Below are 20,871 nucleotides of genomic sequence, written 5' to 3'. Positions count from 1 at the left end.
TCTCAATGATGTTGGCAAAATAATTATTTTTAGCTGATCTGACAGCTTTTTGGTAAGCTGCCAGGGAGTCTTTAAGCATTTGTTGGGAAATTTGTTGCTTGTCCTTTTTCCATTTTTGTTCATGTGTCCTACACTGGCGTCTGAGAGCACGAGTGTTGTCATTTAAACAGGGATCAGAGATGGTCTATTTTTGCCTGAGTTTAAGCGGTGCAACAGAGTCAAGGGCAACAGAACAAGCCATATTGAAGGAGTCCACCAAATCATCTACCCCCACCGATGTAGATGGGGAAAAATATGTTAAAAGGCCAGCCTCCAGGCTAGATGACAGCATAACAGAGGACAAGGGAGCAATATACCGAGCATAATGTTTAGCCTGATGCCTTGTAGGGAGAGTGTCATGTTCTGTGTCCCTTTGTTCCCCAGCCCCTCCAGTTCCCACTCTGGATTCCCTTTTGTGTTCTCATGGCGCCCTCATGTGTCCTTTGTCTGCGTCTTTCCCCATGTGTCTCCTAATGATTCTCCATCCCTCTCTGGATTCCCTTTTGTGTTCTCTTAGCGCCCTCATGTGTTCTTTGTCTGCATCTCTGTTGTGTGTCTTAAGTTGTAGCCACAGCCTCTTGTTCCCCAGTACATTGTATGTGTGTCTGAGTTTGTGTGTGTCAGTATGTGTATGTGTTTGTGTGAGTTCTTCCCTTAGTCTTTAGGTTTAGTTTTGTGTTTTATATAGTGTTAGGTTTATCTGCCCTCCACTGGTTCTCTTCCCCATCCAGATAATTGCTGTCACCTGCCTTCCCTCCAGCCTCACTCCACACACCTGCTTCCTGTTTCCCTAATTGCTCCTCCCTGTCTATATAAGCCCCCTTGTTTCATTGTTCTTGTCGGTCCATTGTTGTTTGTCAGCGTTATTTGTTCTGTCAGTCTGCTCGTTCCTCTGGTGTTTTTTGACTCCCTGGATTTTTGGATTATGGCTCCCTGCCATTTGGATTTATTTTTGTTCTTCCTCAAAATAAAGGATTTTTATTTTACATATCCACTCCTGCCTCGTGTCATCCTGGGTTCTGCAATTTGGGTCCTACCCTCCTAAACGTGACAGAGAGATGCTAGGTTTGAGATATTAAAAATGATTGGAAAATGATCAAAGATACAAACCTGATCTACAAATAAATCAGAAACACAGAGTCCAAAAGATAAAACTAAGTCCAGTGTATGGGAGCTTTCATGGGTAGGATCTTTGACCAGTTGCTGTAGATCAAATGAATCTAAAATGTCCAAAAACTCCTTTACCGAGGGCTTTGTGGGACAGCAGATATGAATGTTAAAATCACCAAGGATAATACCGCTTTCATATTTTGGGAGGAAATCAGCTAAAAAGTCTGAAAATTCATTTAGAAAGACTGAGTTACAGGTGGGCGATAACAGAGAGCACAGAGTACAGGTGGGCAGCAGGCTAATTCAAACACTGACAGCTCAAAGCTGGAGGGAGTCACAAAACCAGAGAGTGGTTTCAGAAGGAGAAAGGAGTTGTATAAAGTCAGCAAACCCCCACCACGACCAGAGGGTCTGGGCTCGTTTAAGACTAGGCATTCAGGAGGACAAAGTTCTGATAGAGGGGCCAACTCACCAGGCTGGACCCAGGTTTCAGTCATGAAGAACAGGTTTATTGACTGGTCGATGAAATAGTCTTTCAAAAAAGCAATTTTATTCCCAATCGATCGGACATTCATGAGAGCAATCCTGAGGAGTGAAGTGGACGTCTTGGAGCCGGGTTTGGAGCGCCCGCCAGAGCCGATCACCTTGGGATAGCTAAGGTTAGCCAAGTTAGCCCCACTGATTCGCCGCCGCCGAAAGCTGCCGTCCATGCGATCACTCACGGGGATCTTCCGACAGAGGGTTTGAATGGACTCCGCCTGCCAGTGACAGAGTTGAGGATCCGGTTGCAGAGGAATGATAGATATCAAAGATGAGGACCCTGGTGACAGTCTTCACTGTCCTTAATAGAGATCAGAGGGTTTATATGAGGACTGAGTCAGGTGGAGGAAAAAAAGGCACTTCAGAGTTACCCTCTACAGGGAGGGCAGGATTGCTGTGCAAAAAACACCTCACACAGAAATGCAACAGACTTCAGACATTACACAACATATGTGTCCACTAGGTGGGGAGGTAGGGTTGGGGACTCTCCACACATCAGTGCATGCTGCTGAGCAGCATTCGTCACCTCCGTTTGGACAGGGGAGGGAGGAAATTGGGTTGAAGAGCACAGTGACTCCTGGAAACGGTTCCACTGCCTTCACCGGTCACAGTCCCGCCCAGGCTGGGATAGGGAGACAGAGTTGCCATGGCGATGGCAGCATTCGACATTTCTTCTGAGGGGGCGTAATCACTTCAGCCTCACAGGCTCAAGGGCACCAAATTCAGATAAGAACTTGTTTTGGGGCCAGACAGAGATAATTTCCTCTCTGTCTTAAAGTTCTGTTGGTCTCCAACCCCTCTTGATCCAATAATGGCGTAAATTAGTCTGTTCCCAACCGTGCTGTCCTGTCAACTCGCTCCTTGATCGAATACATCTTCTGTGCCAGAGCCTGAATCTCAGCCAAAGTTCCAAGCTTACGACTCATCTCGACAATTATATGAGTTTGTGTGTTCACAGCACGGTGTAATCCATCTCTGAGCTCCAGGATTGACCCAATATGCGTCCTGCGTCTTTAGTTCTTCCTAGCCTTTCAGCTATCCAGACGTTCAATTCAATTCAGTTCAATTCAAAAATACTTTATTGATCCAATTGATTGCTGTAGTAGCTCAGAATAATAATAATAAGTCATCAAAGAGTTATTGTATATTACAATGGCTGTTGGCAGGAAGGATCTCCAGTAACGGTCAGTGTTGCAGCAAAACTGAAGAAGCCTCTGACTGAAGACACTCTTCCGTTGTCGGATGGTCATGTGAAGAGAATGCTCAGGGTTGTCCATCATTTTCTTGATTCTCTGGAGAATCCTTCTTTGCATTATCTCCTCCAGTGGTTCCACAGTCGTCCCCAGAACAGAACCAGCCTTTGTTATTAGGCTGTTGAGCCTTTTCAGGTCCCTGCTTCTGATGCTGCTACCCCAACAGACGATGGCTGAAGAGATTACACTCTCAACAACAGACTTGTAGAAGATCTGCAGCATCTTGCTACAGACATTGAAGGACCTAACCATCCTCAAGAAGTGCAGTCTGCTGTGTCCCTTCTTGTAAACTCATACTCTCTATACTCATCTTCCTGTCCATCTCTGATACACCCGACAACTGCAGAGTCATCTGAGTATTTCTGTAGATGACAGGTCTCTGATTTGTACTGGAAGTCTGAGGTGTACAGGGTGAAAAGGAATGGTGGGAGTACAGTCCCCTGTGGTGCTCCAATGTTACTGATCGCCTGGTTTGATGTGCAGTTCTTCAGCCTCACAAACTGTTGTCTGTTTGTCAGGTAGTCTTTAATCCAGGTGATAGTTGAGGCCCCCACCTGTGTCTTCTGGAGTTTCTGGCAAAGTACATCAGGATGAATTGTGTTAAATGCACTGGAGACATCCAAGAACATGACCCTCGCAGTGCTGCCTGCTTTGTCCAGATGACAGTGGATTGGTTGAAGCCGCTGGATGATGGCATCTTCAACTCCAACTCCATGGCGATAAGCAAACTGCAGCGGGTCCTGATATGTTCTAGTTTGCTTATTCAGGTGGACCAACAGGAGTCTCTCCAGGACCTTCATGATGTGGGATGTCAGGGCAACTGGTCTGTAGTCGTCATTGACTGATGGGCAAGTTTTCTTTGGAACTGGAACAAGGCAGGATGTCTTCCACAGGACTGGAACCTTCTCCTGGGCCAGGCTGAGGTTGAAAAGGAGCTGCTCTGCACAGGCCTTCAAGACTCTGGGGCTGACATCATCTGGACCTGCAGCTTTGTTCCTGTTCAGTCTCTCCAGCTGCCTCTTCACCCGACTTCTAGAGACAGATAGGTGGTGGCAGGGAGGGGGGGGTAAATGGGGCAACAGCATCTCCTGATTTGGTTGAAGACAGATTTATAGAACCAGATGAGTCCATGACTGCGTTGGAGGACAAAATTGCTGGTGTGTGACAGGAAAATGTTGGATCAGAGGAGGATGGGATGCCTGATTGGCTGGGGACAGGCGAGGAGGATGCTGGTTTTGTTCCTGAACTGAACCTGTTGAAGAACTTGTTCAGCTCATTGGCTGTGTCCAGGCTGCCATCTGTGCAATCCTTCCTCTGCTTGAACCCTGTGATGTTCTTCATCCCTGACCAGACATCTCTGATATTGTTCCTCTGTAGTTTGTTCTCCAGCTTCTTCCTGTATGCCTCCTTGCTGTCTCTGATCTTGATCTTCAGTTGCTTCTGTATACTCCTCAATAATTCCCTGTCTCCCTCCTTGAAGGCTCTTTTTTCTCATTTAGCAGATTCTTCAGTTCACTGGTGATCCAGGGTTTGATGTTAGCAAAGCATATCACTGTTCTGGTGGGTATGATGTGTCCACACAGAAGTTTATATAGCCAGTGACACATCCAGTCATGGCATTGATGTCCTCTTCACATTCTTGGCAGAGAGTCATCCAATCTGTGGTCTCAAAACAACCCTGCAGGGCTTCTTCAGCATCCTGTGACCATTTTCTCACTGTTCTTCTTGTCACAGGTTGCCTCTGAACAAGTGGTTTGTATTCTGAGCAGAGAAAAGCAAGACTGTGATCTGATTGTCCCAGAGGTCTTGTTTTGGACATGTATGCATTCTTTGCATTTGCATAGCACAAATCCAATGTCTTGTTTTCTCTGGTGGAGCAGCTGACAAACTGTTGAAATGTTGGAAGTGTAGCAGAGAGTGAGGCATGATTAAAATCATCAGATATAGCCACAAATGCATTGGGGTGCTGGGTTTGTAGCTTAGCAACAAATGAACTGATGGCATCACATGCACTTTCAGCAATGGCTGAAGGTGGAACATAAACGGTTGCCAAGACAACACTGGTGAACTCTCTTGGCAAATAATATGGGCGACAACTTACTGCCAAGAGTTCAACATCTGGGCTGCAGAGAAGGCATTTCACTGAAACATGACCTGGATGACACCATCTGTTGTTGACAAGCACTGCCCCTCCTCCTCCTTTTCTTTTCCCGCTCCTCTTCAGATCTCTGTCTGCTCGTACAGTCAGGAATCCCGGCAGAGAGATACTGGAATCGGGGATATGGTCCTGCAGCCACGTCTCAGTGAAACACATAACACTGCACTGCCGAAACTCTGGCTGAGTCCTTGAAAGGGCTTGGAGTTCCTCCATCTTGTTGGCCAGTGATCTCACATTGCCCATTATGATCGATGGAAGAGACGGTTTGAATTTCCTCTTTCTCTGTCTCCGTTTTACTCCCGCTCTGCATCCACGCTTCTTGCGTTTTAGCTCATTTGGGATTTGTGGCTTCAGTTGAGGTATTATTTCAGCCTTTCCAATGTTGATCAGCTGCTCCCGATTGTAAACCAGCTTGTTGCCATGGTTACGCATCATAACAAATGCTCAAAAACTGATGAAAGTGAAAATATAGCTGTAAAAATCCTCCAAGCTTCACCACACCACTAACAGAAAAGTAAAATATCCAAAAAAATATATAAATTTTTCTTGAGAAACTAGAAGAAAAAATGTCCAAGAAAAGGCCAAACTTACATATAGTAAACAGAACTACTCCAACATGCAGCCACCCAAAGCAGCGCAGTTCTGGAATATTCAGTTCCATAATATTGAGCTCCCGTAGTGTTTTCAGGAAACAGAAAACTTCTATCCCTTCCCACCATGTTTTTGACTTGTCCTGAGCATCTGCAAAGGTGGAAAGGTGTCACGCTGAAGTTGCACACATGCGCAGCGGGCATTATTATTTCTCCAACAATTCCAGCGGGTGTGTACATGGACGTCAGTCAGAATTATGATCAGACAAAACCAACTCTCTTAATGGGAAGTAAATTTCATTCCGTTCGGGCCGTATGGATCAGATTATTACGATTTTTCATTTTGAATTTTTTGATCTGACAGGGCATTTATTCCGATAATTTGTGCCCATGTAAACGTAGCCACTGTCCGCCTTCGTCCTCCACTGTGTCTCTTGTTGCTTTTTTCTCACAACATCAATAGTATGCATTTAGTCCTACACAAAAAGTCCCGAGTAACTACTGAGTGTAAATAAAACATGCTCACATGTAGCTGCATCTGCATCCTTCAGATTGTTAGCAGAAATGTTGTAATTTATTCTAAAATTGACCTAAAACATTTTTACACACAAGGATCTCAAAGAAAAACATTTTTAATCCTTTTCTTTGTTTCGTATTCAGACAACAACTGATCGTAAAGTTCAGGAGGTCACCTGTTGGCTGATTCAGGCCTACGATGAGCTGCTGGAGGGATGGGACTCTACCGAAGGAGAAAGCTACTCAGAACGATTCCACGTATGCTTTCTGCTGTTCCTCTTCACAGTTTTTTTATTCATACAAACGTTCGTAGTAACCCGAATCAGTGTAGTTGTAATAAAATGTCATTGCAATGATCATTTTCCATGAAAATGCTATTTCTAAATGTTAGCACGCAGCTTAATGTTGTTAAAAGCAGGGTTGGTGTTTACAGCAACAGGATCGCTGAAATCTGTCCCTTTGACTGATTGTTGATGTTTGACTTGTTATGTCAGGAACGTGTGTCTCTCTCCAGGTGTTTCAGACATTTCTGGTGTCCTTTAATGAGCAGCGACGACCCATCATGCCTTTGCTGACGGCAATGAAACGAGCTCACAAACTGAGTGAAGAGCAACGGGCTCTCCGAGAGGCCTGGGACTCCCTCAACCAAAAGGTTCTGCTCAGTTTCAGGCTCCAGTAGCTTTAATTAGCTTTACTTAGAAAGGAAAATTTTAGATAAACTGGTAAAAGAAGGCTGAACTTGTAATTATAATCGTAACATAACTAAATCCTCCTGAGATGCAGTGTCCCCTAAAAGGGACACCTGTTGGTTTTTATTATTTATTTTTCTTTTATTTGTTATTTGTTTGAAAGATAATGGGTTGTGACCGTTTCCTCTGTGTTTTTATGCAGATAAATGAGTATAAAAGGGAGGTGGACATCAGCCTTCCACCACCCTTGGACTCTGTGGCCCGCTGGCTGTTGAGAACCGAGGGGGCCTTGACGGAGGAGCCAGGAGACCCTCAGGACCATGGCTGTGCTGCTGATGACGCTAGAGAGAAGCAGGAGCTGCTCAGAGTAATTCATCATCTTTACACCATGTAACACATTTAGGGGTTTGCATAAACCCAACACGAGTTCATGCTTAGGAACCTTCTCTGAAGAACAAAAGTTGTATACCGTTGTTCAGACATCTGGGGCCTCACGTATCAACCGTATCATGTATCACTGTGCGATACTCATCGTTTTGTACCTGTGGGTGGAAATGTAAGATCACCTCAGACCATGCGCAGGAACAGCATCTGGTGGTAGGACGGGGGATCTGTAGCACTGTAGAAGGTCCACACATTTTCCTCATCCACTCATTATTTTACCCATTAAATGAAGATTTGGGTGGAAAACAGCGGTCACATGACTGGTGCTGCAAGACCCAACGGGAATCTGACTTTGCAGAACGTCTCGTCTCGTCTTCCTCCGCTTATCCGGGTCCGGGTCGCGGGGGCAGCATCCCAACTAGGGAGCTCCAGGCCGTCCTCTCCCCGGCCTTGTCCACCAGCTCCTCCGGCAGGACCCCAAGGCGTTCCCGGACCAGATTGGAGATGTAACCTCTCCAACGTGTCCTGGGTCGACCCGGGGGCCTTCTGCCGGCAGGACATGCCCGAAACACCTCCCCGGGGAGGCGTCCAGGAGGCATCCTGACCAGATGCCCAAACCACCTCAACTGGCTCCTTTCGATCCGGAGGAGCAGCGGTTCTACTCCGAGTCCCTCCCGAATGTCCGAGCTCCTCACCCTATATCTAAGGCTGAGCCCGGCCACCCTACGGAGGAAACTCATTTCGGCCGCTTGTATCCGCGATCTCGTTCTTTCGGTCATTACCCAAAGCTCATGACCATAGGTGAGGATTGGGACGTAGATCGACCGGTAAATCGAGAGCCTGGCTTTCTGGCTCAGCTCCCTCTTCCCCACGACAGATCGGCTCAGCGTCCGCATCACTGCAGACGCCGAACCAATCCGCCTGTCGATCTCCCGATCCCTCCTACCCTCACTCGTGAACAAGACCCCGAGATACTTAAACTCCTCCACTTGAGGTAGGACCTCTCCCCCGACCCGGAGGTGGCAAGCCACCCTTTTCCGGTCGAGAACCATGGTCTCAGATTTGGAGGTGCTGATCCTCATCCCAGCCGCTTCACATTCGGCCGCGAACCTACCCAGCAAGAGCTGAAGGTCAGAGCTGGATGAAGCTAGGAGGACCACATCATCCGCAAAAAGCAGAGACGAGATTCTCCTGCCACCAAACTCGACACACTCCACACCACGGCTGCGTCTAGAAATTCTGTCCATAAAAGTGATGAACAGAACCGGTGACAAAGGGCAGCCCTGGCGGAGTCCAACCCTCACTGGGAACAGGTCCGACTTACTACCGGCTATGCGGACCAAACTCACGCTCCTCTGGTAAAGGGACTGAATGGCCCTTAACAGAAAGCCACCCACCCCATACACCTGGAGCGTCCCCCACAGGGTGCCCCTGGGGACACGGTCATAAGCCTTCTCCAAATCCACAAAACACATGTGGATTGGTTGGGCAAACTCCCATGCCCCCTCCATCACCCTTGCAAGGGTATAGAGCTGGTCCACAGTTCCACGGCCAGGACGAAAACCACATTGCTCCTCCTCTATCTGAGATTCAACTATCGATCGGACCCTCCTCTCCAGTACCTTGGCGTAGACCTTTCCAGGGAGGCTGAGGAGTGTGATCCCCCTATAGTTGGAACACACCCTCAGGTCACCCTTCTTAAAGATGGGGACCACCACCCCGGTCTGCCACTCCCTAGGAACTGCCCCCGATGACCACGCAATGTTGTAGAGACGTGTCAACCATGACAGCCCTACAACATCCATAGCCTTGAGATACCCAGGACGAACCTCATCCGCCCCCGGGGCTCCGCCGCTGTGTAGTTGTTTGACTACCTCAGCAACTTCTGCCCCCGAGATCGGACAGTCCATCCCCAGGCCTCCCAGCTCTGGTTCCTCCTCGGAATGCGCATTGGTGGGATTGAGGAGCTCCTCAAAGTATTCCTTCCACCGTCCGACTATAGCCTCAGTTGACGTCAGCAGCTCCCCATCCCCACTGTAAACAGTGTGAGCGAGTTGCTGCCTTCCTCTCCTGAGGCGCCGGACAGTTTGCCAGAACCTCTTTGGAGCCGATCGATAGTCTTTCTCCATGGCCTCACCAAACTCCTCCCACGCCCGAGATTTTGCCTCGGCAACTGCCACTGCTGCACCCCGCTTGGCTATCCGGTACCTGTCTGCTGCCTCCGGAGACCCACAGACCAGCCACGCCCTGTAGGCCTCCTTCTTCAGCCTGACGGCTCCCCGAACCTCTGGTGTCCACCAGCGGGTACGGGGGTTGCCACCACGACTGGCACCGGCCACCTTACGGCCACAGCTAGCAACAGCCGCCTCGACAATCGCAGAGTGGAACAAGGCCCACTCGGACTCAATGTCCCCCACTGCTCTCGGGACGTGGTCAAAGCTCTGCCGGAGGTGGGAGTTGAAGACCGTCTTGACAGGTTCTTCTGCCAGGCGTTCCCAGCAGACCCTCACTATGCGTTTGGGTCTGCCAGGTCTACGCGGCATGTTCCCTTGCCATCTGATCCAACTCACCACCAGGTGGTGATCAGTTGACAGCTCCGCCCCTCTCTTCACTCGGGTGTCCAAAACATACGGCCGCAGGTCAGATGATACGACTACAAAATCTATCATCGACCTGTGACCTAGGCTGCCCTGGTACCAAGTGTACCGGTGGGCATCCTTATGTTCGAACATGGTGTTCGTTATGGCCAAACTGCGGCTTGCACAGAAGTCCAATAACAAAACACCGCTCGAGTTCAGATTAGGTGGGCCGTTCCTCCCAATCACACCCCTCCAGGTCAAGCTGTCATTGCCCACGTGAGCATTGAAGTCCCCCAGCAGGACAATGGAGTCCCCTGATGGAGCACTATCTAGCACTCGTCCCAGGGACTCCAAAAAGGGTGGGTACTCTGAACTGATATTTGGCCCATAAGCACAAACAACAGTCAGGACCCGTTCCCCGACCCGAAGGCGCAAGGAAGCTACCCTCTTGTCCCCCGGGGTAAACCCCAACACACAGGCAGAGAGTCTCGGAGCTAACAAAAAGCCAACCCCAGCCCTCCGCCTCTCACCCGGAGCAACTCCAGCAAAGTAGAGTGTCCAACCCCTCTCCAGGTCTCGGGTTCCAGAGCCAATGCAATGTGTCGAGGTGAGTCCGACTATATCTAGCCGGTACCGCTCAACCTCTGCCACAAGCTCCGGCTCCTTCCCCGCCAGCGAGGTGACGTTCCATGTCCCAAAAACTAGTTTTCTTGTCCGGGGATTGGACCGCCAAGGCTCCCGCCTTGGTCTGCCACCCGATTCGCATTGCACCGGACCCTTCATGTTCCTCCTGCGGGTGGTGGGTCCACAGTTGGACGAGCCCATGTGTCCGGTTCGGGCTGGGCCCGGCCGGGCCCCATGGGCGAAAGCCCGGCCACCAGGCGCTCGCTCACGGGCCCCAACCCCAGGCCTGGCTCCAGGGTGGGACCCCGGTAACCCTCCGGGCCGGGTACTCCGACTCTTCATTTTAACCGCCATGAAAGATCCTTCGAACCGTTCTTTGTCTCACCCTTCACCTAAGACCAATTTGTCATGGGAGACCCTACCAGGGGCACTAAGTGCCCCAGACAACATAGCTCCTAGGATCATTAGGGCACTCAAACTCCTCCACCACGATAAGGTGACGGTTCAAGGAGGAGCAGAACGGTTGTCAGGTTTTTGTAATAAAATTTTTTTCTCTTCTTATTTTTATAATGTTTTTGATATTTTTAATAAATTAATATGACTTTTGATAGAATTTTATTATATTATATTTTTGTCCTTATGAGATGCTTCGTGATTTAGCTTGAGATGCTTTCGATAAAAGAACGTTTCTGTATTATTATTAAGGGTTTGTCAGAGCTGCTCTCTGGAGGAAACATGTTTCTGTGAGAGTGCTGACAGCAGATCCTGGAGCTGTGCTGGGATTTGGGATCCTTTGTGGAGCGACGGATAGACCGCACAAATCTGATTCCAGTTCATATTCTATTTTACAACTATGAGAACCTCCTCTGCTCCCCGAACGCATACGCATTGTCATGGTAACCAGACTGAATGACAGCTTAGAGGCTGCACTCAGACATTTTCAAATGTAACTAACTTCATCCAGAAGGACTCCTTAAATGTAAAGGAGAACCCGTTACTCTACGATTTATCAGATTAAAGTTTTTATTTATTCCTGTCAGGAACCTCTCCTCTGTTCCGACCAGGGGCGCCTCCAGAAAATTTTTGATAGGGGTGGCCAGACGGGGCCAAACCAATTTTAGTGGTGGCACACCAAAATCGGTCCTTGTGGTAGCTCTGGGAGAGTTTAGCTTGTGGCGACGTGCTGCATTGCTCCTTTATTCATTTTAATTAAAAAAGCAGTACAAATCCAAAACATTTAACTTAAATTTTACAAACACAAACATTTCAGAAAAGTACATTTCAGGTATTTAAAATGTTGTTCCAAATTGAATTTAAAATTTAGTTTTTTTAGGTTAATTCACCTGTTGCTGTGTTCACAAAAAAACTGTGAAGGTAGAAACTTTTTAAAATGGTGAGCAACGGAAACATATGTATTTATTTATTTATTCAGATTATTTCTTTACTTATTAATTGTATTATTTTCATTTTGTTTTACAACTATGTCTTGAATAAACAAGATCAATTGATGGTTTGACTGAACATTAGTATGATTTATTAACACCGACTTTTCCTGAGGGGGCCAGCACTTTTCTAGGGGTGGCCACCCCTTGGGGGCGCCCTTGGTCCCGACCGCGTTTATAATCTCTGCAACTTGTTTGGTTCTTTTGCTCTTCGACAGAAAGTGTCTTGATCTCGCAATTTTTCTTTTTTCCGGGTAGAACACGGGAACCCCCTTACATGTTGAGGATGTAGAGTGACCAAATATGGTTAATTGAGGGCGTTCCTTTATGTAAATGACTGAGAACGGACGCAAGCACCTGGGGATGCACAGGTGGAATTTGCCATCAGACGAGTGCGGAGGAATGTGCGTACGAGAGGCCACCGTACGTTTCATAAATCAGGATTTTTGACCGTTTGAACGAACACTCTAAATTTCGTTCATAGGAAGGGATTTGGGAATATTTCTATGAACGTTTGATACATGAGGTCCCTGGAATTTAAATGGTTTTGCTGCTTGTTGCTGCAGGTTTGCTTGGAGGAGATGCCACAGCAGTTAAAAACCTTCCAATCCTTCCAAAACACAGATGTATATGGAAACATGGTGGTTCCTACTGATAAGATGGACGAGCTAAAGAAGAGGTGTGTTGTTGATGTCATCTCATGTCTGTGGAACAGAGAAGGTTCACTGAGAAGATTGTTTTTGTTTATTTACACTCAGTCACGCTGAGTTTAAAATGCAGGCTGAACATGGAAAAAGTCTTCTACTATTTCCTGCATCAGCTGTTGATTACAGGTGAAACTCGGATTAGAAAGCCAGTCAGGTCTAGGTTACACTGAAATTCAGCATTCATGGACTCACCCATCTTGGCTTGCAATGGAAAAGGCCGTTGTTGGTTTAGAGTCCAGGAGAGAGCAGAGCACATCTTGGCTAGTAGAAGCTATCCGTTAGCATTAGCATCTCCACCACACAGCAGAACTTCTTCAGACTTGTGTTATTTGTGAAGATAAAACATCTATGTTGCAATGCAAATAGAGTCAGTGAAAGAGTCGTGTCGTATTGACTCCAAACCTTTCTGTTTTCTGCTCCTCATTCCTCCGGCTAACTTCTACTTCCTGAAACAGGAGAGCCAGAGCTTTGCTTCCCCAACTCAAGGCAGGCAACGGCAGATTCATTAGAAAACAAGAGTAAATGAGAGCTTTAGGGTTTTGCAGAGATGGTATCATGAGCTGGGCTTAAGGACAAGTGGTCAAGATCTCCAATTTAAAGTTGTGATTTAATGCCACCATTTTTGGTCTGTGGACCTTCTCCACCAGATTTACCAGTGTGAGAGTGACTGCTAAGTACCATGGCATCAAGCTGGAGTTCCGGGAGCACCGACACACAGCTCTGGACCTGTTGGGACAGATCCAAACCAAGCTTCGCATTTGGAAGACACCGTATATCTCCCAAGAGGCAGTCAGGGTGTTGCTGCAGGAATGGCATGTAAGTGTGTGATCTGATGAGTTTATAGTAATGCAAGGTCATTATGTTTAAACATACATTTTTCATGGTTCAGGTCGGTTTTAACTGACTAAAATCTGCACCATGGGCTGGTTGAGCTGAAATGATGCAGAAACTTTTAACATGTTTACCATTCATAACTAACCTTCCTGTGTTTTTAATACATTTTCCATTGTAGATATTTATTGCATAAAAGTAACTTAGATTAGGTTATAATGATAAACGTGTAGGGTTTATACACGGTTAGTTGTAAACTGGGTATAATATGAAAAACGTCGTGTTTTGTTGCTGTCTGACGGGTTTTGTGTGGACGTTTTAATTTATGACTACAGGAAATGGTAGACAGACAGGAACTTCCTGTGTTGTTGGAAACTGCTGTTCGCAAACTAAAGCAAGTCTCCGAGAAATATTCAAGCAAATCTGCCCTTGGTGAGCGTCCTGTAGCTATGACCGGTTTGATAAAATTCACCCATTCATCAGAGAATGACTGAGATTTAACTGGTGTTGGTTTTTGCTCCTCAGCTGAGGATTACCACCGCGTCAGTCAGCAGGTGAAACAGCTTGAGGAGAAAACTGTGGTCGTTCTGGAGGAAGTGACCGCAGCCAAGAGCGTCATGGGTCGGGTCCTGTCTGCCTGGGACTCGTACAGCGACTGCCTCAGCACTCTTCAGGCCTGGCTGGAGCAGGGATCAGCAACACGTAGCCGTGGCAACAGAGCTACAGTATGATTAACTCTTCTTTGTTGTTTGATTACTGGTAACACAAGGTCGTTAGTGGCTCATCCCTCTTGCTTTTATCACGTGGAGATACAGTTTTATTCCCAAACATTTATTTTATTTGCACATTCATGTTCAAAAGTTCATGTTTTCACTTTTAAGAAGTCAATGTTGAACTGGGAGTGGATAGTGGTTAACATGGCTCAGAGCAGCCGAACTACAGAAAGGAATAGCAGAAAATAAAGAACCTGCAGCCTAATAAAATAATAAAAATACGCTGAAATTAAATATCCATCAATTGTTGATGTCTGACATTTATTTATAACAACCACAGGTTTTTGAGCCATATCCTCTGGTGTTTGGTCCACCCGGCCTACCCCCTCCACATTGTACTGGTGGTCATAGGGGTCAGGTCCTTCAAGACTGTGCCTATCGTGGATTTTCCACTTCAGTTCTGCATTTCTGTACCACCTTGTGTTTTTGTTAAGGTAACAAATGATTCCAGAGCCGAGTGGGGAGCCCGACACGCCCATTTAAACAAATTGGGTAACTTCCTGATCGAGTCGACGGATTCTCCAACAAGCAAGAAGCTGGCAGAAGAACTTCGAAAGCTCAACATGCATTGGGCTGAGTTCATCGAGAGAAACACTTCTGTGAGTTAAACAAGGCTGTTGACTTTCTTTTCATGTGCTTAAATCCCTGTTAAACAGTATTCACGCACTTCTGACTGAGTCTCATCAACGGTGAAATCACATTAAAATCTAACTTCTGTTTCAGTTTCCACTTACAAAAGAATTAAATGATGTCACCTAACATTGAAATAAACACGGATGAAACAGACAGATTAGAAAATGATAAAGTTTAGTTGATTTTGTGCTAACGCAGTCAGGACTGCTTACTTTGGGATCACTGCTACTTCTCACGTTATTCCTGGTATATTGTATCTTTTCCAGGAAAGCTCAGCTGAAGCCGGTGCAGATCGACAGGCCGACACCCAGGACCTCCAGGCTTTGATCAGAGAAGCCACTCTAATACTTAAAGAACCTCTGGAAGCATCAGCAGGGGGTTTACGCACCTACAGGAAAAGACTACAGGTTGGGCCTTTTGAGTCACCATCCTTTGTTAATGACCAGAAAGGTCTGACATGAACTGATCATTTTGGTTTTTGCTCCTCAGTTCATTATGAGGAAGATAAAAGAAGTGGATCTAGACACTGTAGACCCTTCTCCAGAATGCCCATCTGACCAGCTACGTAATCTGAGGCTTGCTGTTCCTGAAGTAAGAAACAATGAGCTGTCCTTTCCTTTTTTTCTAAACATTTCATTGACATTTCACTACATGTTAAAAAGTAGAGTTACTTTATCATGCCATAGGAAGTAAACCGTCTGTTCCACTAGGTGATGCAGACCTTGTTTGAGGCAGAGCAGATTTGTGCAGAGCTGCAGCACAGTGTGTCTGGGCTGGACACAAGGCTAGCTGAGCTCCTACTCTGGGAAATGGAGGCCAGGGAACTGTGTGGGCTGCTGAAGGCTACAGATCGGCAGAAAAAGCAGCAAGGACAGGATCCAAGAGCCAGGGTAAGATGGCCTCCAGAAATCCAAGGTTGGACAACGTTGTAACATACTGTTGTTTTCTAATTTGACCAGTGTACGTATCTCAATACAATATAGAAATGCATGGTGGGTATACAAACATGATGAGGTTTACTGACTATCAGCACTATTTGTATCTGTAGGTCATCATATCTCGTGGTCTACAACTGGAGGGCCAGGTTGTCACAGAGGAGCAGGATTTGCAGGTTATAATAATGTCAAGTCAGAAAAGCTCCCCCATCCAGTATCTACGTGCTACTGCCATGCAGGAACGAGTTCAAGCTGCTGTTGCTCAGTCTCAGGCAAGCTGTCATACAGTGTATGTATACACAGATGCGTGGACAGACTTTTTTAAAACGTCTGTTTTTGCATTCAGGAGGCTATCGGTAAGCTAAGCAGCTTGGGTGCTAGAAGAGACAGAAGCAGAAGCCCGCCGGAGACAGGCCCCCCATCCAAGGTCTTTATCCAAGCAAAAACAAAGCCTCATCATCTCAGAACCTCAGATACCAGGACGTCAACTCAGGATTCTCAAATGAATTTAGTTTCACATCATGGTGCTGAAGCATTTGTGCCAAAAATAGTAATCCAGGAATACAGAGAAGAAAAGGTAGCATCTCCGCCAATGCCATATTCCTACGCACAAGCTGTGATGCAGACAGGGACAAAGTCGCAACCAGAGTGCCAGACCCAGGTGTGTCTTCAGAGTGTGGCCCAAAAGCAGCAGAAGACTCAAGTTCCAAGTCTGATACCAGAGCAGCAGCAGCTGCAACAAGGGCTTAGCAGAGAGATGGAAAATGAACTAGAACAGCAACAGCTCAAACAAGAGCAATCACTGGAAGAAACAAAAGCGTTGAAGCAAGAGCTCCCTCCTCAACCCCAGCAGAGACAAGAACAAGAGCGCCAGGCCGACGCCTGTATGTGTCAGGGCGAACAGCACACAGTTACAAATGTGCAACACAGTACACAAAGTAAACTGATAGAAGAGGTTCACGAGAGGACTTTACATCATCAACCAGCAGCACAAAAAGCTGTCAGCTCCCAGGAGCTTCAGAGCAGAAAAGCTCAGGCCATGAAGAATCGACCCTGGCTTCAAAAATCAGCCTTGATGGAAACTCCAGCTTCATTTCCAAACAAAGATTCTGGTCAGAATCCAGTTCAGCCTAGAGAAACCAAATCACAGGTAAAAAGTGAGGCAGTGATCACTTCTCAGGTTGTTTCATACTCACCAGCAAGTAGGGCACACCCTGAATCACACGAAAAGCTCAAAGAGGCACAGCAGCTAGAGAAGGAACTGATAGAGACACAGCAAACTCAACATCAAGTACAGGAGCAACAAAAACAACACCGTCAAGACCGCCAAAAGCAGGATTCAGACACCCAGGCCACATGCCAGGCTGTAACCCAGACTCAGTCCGTGACTCAGTCAGGTGAACACACAGCTAAAGGCCCATTCCAGCCAGCAGGTGCGTCTTACCCTTCTGCTGACAGCCAACAATCAACAACATCAAGCATGCCACCATCTGAAATAAATGAATGTTTTGTAAAACCTCGTGGCCCTATTAGGTCCCAATCACCTACCCAGTCCCAAACATGTGTTCCTGCAGAATTTCAGCTACTGTCACAGCCACAAAATCCACCCCACAGTTCAGCTACTGCTCAGATTCAGACGCAGACTACAATTAGATCCTCTGCCCAAATGCCATCTCCTCTAGGTTTTATCCAGCCCCCAGTGCCATCTCACGTTCAATTTTGTCGTCAGCCACAATCGTGGGCCCCTGTCAGGCCTCCTTCTCCCAAACCACCAACACACGATCATCCTGAGATCCATGGCCAATCACAAACCTTTACTAAAACTCAGACCATAATTGATTCTTCAATTCCCTCTCATCTCAGAGGTCAGGATAAAGCCCAACTCACAATGAAGAATCAATCTGAAATCCAAACCCAGACAACAAACCAACCTCAGATCTATTTACAATCAGGAACACAGACTCAAGCCCTTCCTCAGTCTATGATGTATTCTCAAACTCATACCCAGTCAGTGAGCCAGGTTCGAATCCCTCCCCAAACTTCTAACATTCAAACCAATATTCTGCCTATTGGCCAGGGTCAAACCCATGTCCAGCCAATGGTTAGACCAGGTCAGACCCAACCGCCAACCTTCCATCACATTCAACCGTCAGCCCATCATCAGGATCATTCACTCACTGACACTACTTACCATGGTCAATCTCAAGTCCTGCAACACAGTCTTCATTCCCAAAGCCAACTGCAGGCTTGGACTCAGGTTGGACCCTCATCCCAAATTTCAGCGCAGCAACTCCCGGCTACAGCTCAGCTTTTTCACCAGTCTCAGTTTCCAGCCCAGCATTGGTCAGGAAAGCAGGACGCACAAAGCCATGCCATTTCTCAACAGAGTCCCCCAATGTCACAACCATACCCTTCACAAATGACTCAAGCTTCAAATTCTCAGGCGTATGCAAAAACTCAGTGGAACCAACAAAGGCCTCAACTTAGCCCCCATGCTTATTCTCATCTGGGCCTATCCTACACTCAGCCTCAAGCGCATCTCCGGGCCCACGCTCAGTCATGGGTTCAAACTCCAACCCAAACCACCCCCCTGAATCCAGTTCAACTCAGGTTCCAGACAGGACCTCATAGTGTCATTCAAACAGAGCAAGGACAGATTCAGCAGCAGACTTGGGTTCAACCATCGCCACAAGTACAATCCCAGCCTTATCACCCTCGGTCACAGCCCTTTTTACTGGTTCAGAACCAGAATCATGGCCAATCTCAGCATCACCCACAGATGCACTCCCAGCTGGGTCTCAGGCCACAGCCACCACATCAAATCCAACAACAACTACCCTTACAGGACCAGCTTCAACCTCTGCAGGCTCAGTCTCAAACATACACTCAGCCACAGCCGAAGTTACAAGCTAAGCTCGATACCAAGACTAGCCAGCCCCGATCTAATCTGCTCCAGCAGTCCTCTGTGGATGACAAACTTCTCCACCTCCATAAAAATGCAAAGCCTGACATAAAAAGTGCATCACATTCAGAACCAATGCCTTCAGACCAAACAGGATTTGAATTCCCAGCCCAAACAAACACACCGCCTCTATTCCAACCCAAGGCTTTATCACTGATACAACCTGAGTCTCAACCAGTGTTGTCCAAACAACTTGTGAGGGCATCAGCTACCTTAGCTAATGTTGAAGCATCACCAGAATGTAAGACGCCAGCACAGACTGAATCACAAACTTCTGGTCAGCCACAGGCTCAGCTCAAAGATCAGTCACCAGCTCAGCCCATGGTTGAGACACCTAAACAAGCTCTACCTAAACCCACGGATGCCAATAGGCCTCTATGTTCATCACCATCTAAATCTGAAGTTCAGACTGAAACTACAACACATCCAGAGCCTGCATCTCTAATTCAACCTCAGTCTGGGTCTTCGACCCCAGCTGAGTCTCACTCAGTGTCACAGTCCAAACGCCAGGCACAATTACCATCACAGCCCAGACCCCAAACATCTCCACAGTCCAAGTCTCAATCACCACCAGAGGTCAGATCTCATCCACTCCCACTGCCAACACTTCAGATCACGACTCCTGTCCAAGAAAAAACTCATCAATCACAGAGCACTCTTCTCTCTCAAGTTCCTGTTCCGCCTCAGATCCAGGCTGAGTCAGCAGACCTCCTCATCAAACCTTCCGCTCTGGCTCAAGCACCTCCCCAGGCCTACACAGAGGCCTACGTTAAGGCTCGAGCTCTTGCCATGAATGGCTTTGAGGAGGCCAAGCACTGCTTACAGGCTCACATTATGGAAGCTATTTGTGTTTTTAAAGATAAAAGGTTGTCAGCTGACCAGGCATCAGCTAAACAGGTAAATCTGACAGCTGTTGATAAGTTCTGTAACGATGTGAGTCACCAGGCTGACGTTCTTGCCTTTGCTCTTAGGAGACTCTGAAAATTCTTGACCCAGAGTTACTGGAAGAGTTCTTGCGAGCAGCAAAGGGCATGGAGGCCTTCTGTACCCCCCCACAGCTCAGAGAGATGGAATTCTTCACCCAGTCAGTCAGGACACAGTGGAAGGTAGGATTAAAGGGAAGGATATGGAAGTTTTTCATTAATAGAGAAACGTTTGCTTTCGTAGTTCTATTACATTTTGATTAAAAATACTGCGGAAGTCCATCACTGATGCACTAAAATTAAAAACGTTGTTCTGAGTTTGTCTTTTTAAGCTTTAACCAAACAGTCACAAGCAAATAAAACATGAATTTTGTTCATTTTTACAAAGCGCACTACTGTGTCATGTTTTCTGAATCCGTTGTTATTTCCCAGGCTGTGAGAGTGGAGATCTCAGGCTTTTTGCAACAGTTATGGTTTGAAGTAACAAGGAAAGCTTTTAATGCTACTGTCCTGCAGTGTGAGATGCACTTAACCTCCTGCCTAACCAAACAAGCACAGGTAGTAAAACTACTGTAGATAAATGTTGATTTTTTTGGGTGTGCTTGCAAGGACGGGTATGCAGTCGGGTTTCTGAGCTTTGCTATCACAAGACTTTGTTTCTTCCTTTCATGTCTTCAAGGAGAATTTCAGAGGGACATGGTGCTTGGGACTTTATTCTGACTTTTTATTGGAATGCTGTTTTTTTTCTATAATAATTTTAAAATCTTAGCACAAAAAATAAGGACATTTGTACATGGTTAGTTATTGACTTGTGACAATGCTTCTTGTCAATATTGTATTTCTTAGTCAGGTTTAGTGCAAGGCACGACTACATGTCTTTATGGAATGAGCAGCACAGCTAAACGTGTGAGCAGCTTCCCAAAGAATGCACCAATGATGCAAGATTCTCCTGTTGATGTTGACTCTTGTTTTGAGCTGCCGGGTGTGTTCCAGTCTCAGGTGTATGACTGGTACCTGACTGACAGCAAGATAAAACAACACCACCACATGCATTGACCTTCATTAACCACTGATGAGGAATGGGATGGCATTCCACAGACCGGTGATTTGAGGAGGGGGAGCCAGACTGCTGTGACCTTGTATGGGGAGCCTAAATCACACCCATCTTCTTCTGGATCTGGTC

The 20,871-nt window shown here is 46.8% G+C and overlaps 1 protein-coding gene across 3 annotated transcripts in view; it reads left to right on the top strand.

Annotated features, from left to right (window-relative positions):
* The window catches only part of syne2b (spectrin repeat containing, nuclear envelope 2b), a 153,543-nt gene that overhangs the window by 46,059 nt on the left and 86,613 nt on the right, over nt 1-20,871 (top strand). For all 3 annotated transcript variants that reach the window (XM_070546924.1, XM_015968900.3, XM_070546923.1), the window contains exons 11-24: nt 6,351-6,464; nt 6,721-6,858; nt 7,098-7,262; nt 12,491-12,603; nt 13,279-13,447; nt 13,798-13,894; nt 13,988-14,187; nt 14,670-14,834; nt 15,135-15,275; nt 15,358-15,459; nt 15,579-15,758; nt 15,917-16,075; nt 16,150-19,662; nt 19,737-19,871. In XM_070546924.1, the coding sequence (XP_070403025.1) occupies nt 6,351-6,464; nt 6,721-6,858; nt 7,098-7,262; nt 12,491-12,603; nt 13,279-13,447; nt 13,798-13,894; nt 13,988-14,187; nt 14,670-14,834; nt 15,135-15,275; nt 15,358-15,459; nt 15,579-15,758; nt 15,917-16,075; nt 16,150-19,662; nt 19,737-19,871 (5,391 nt within the window). The remainder of the gene's footprint in view (nt 1-6,350; nt 6,465-6,720; nt 6,859-7,097; nt 7,263-12,490; nt 12,604-13,278; nt 13,448-13,797; nt 13,895-13,987; nt 14,188-14,669; nt 14,835-15,134; nt 15,276-15,357; nt 15,460-15,578; nt 15,759-15,916; nt 16,076-16,149; nt 19,663-19,736; nt 19,872-20,871) is intronic.

The sequence above is a fragment of the Nothobranchius furzeri genome, chromosome 18, assembly GCF_043380555.1.
Source record: "Nothobranchius furzeri strain GRZ-AD chromosome 18, NfurGRZ-RIMD1, whole genome shotgun sequence".
NCBI classification, from domain to species: Eukaryota; Metazoa; Chordata; class Actinopteri; order Cyprinodontiformes; family Nothobranchiidae; genus Nothobranchius; species Nothobranchius furzeri.
This window is presented reverse-complemented; position numbering and strand designations above follow the sequence as displayed.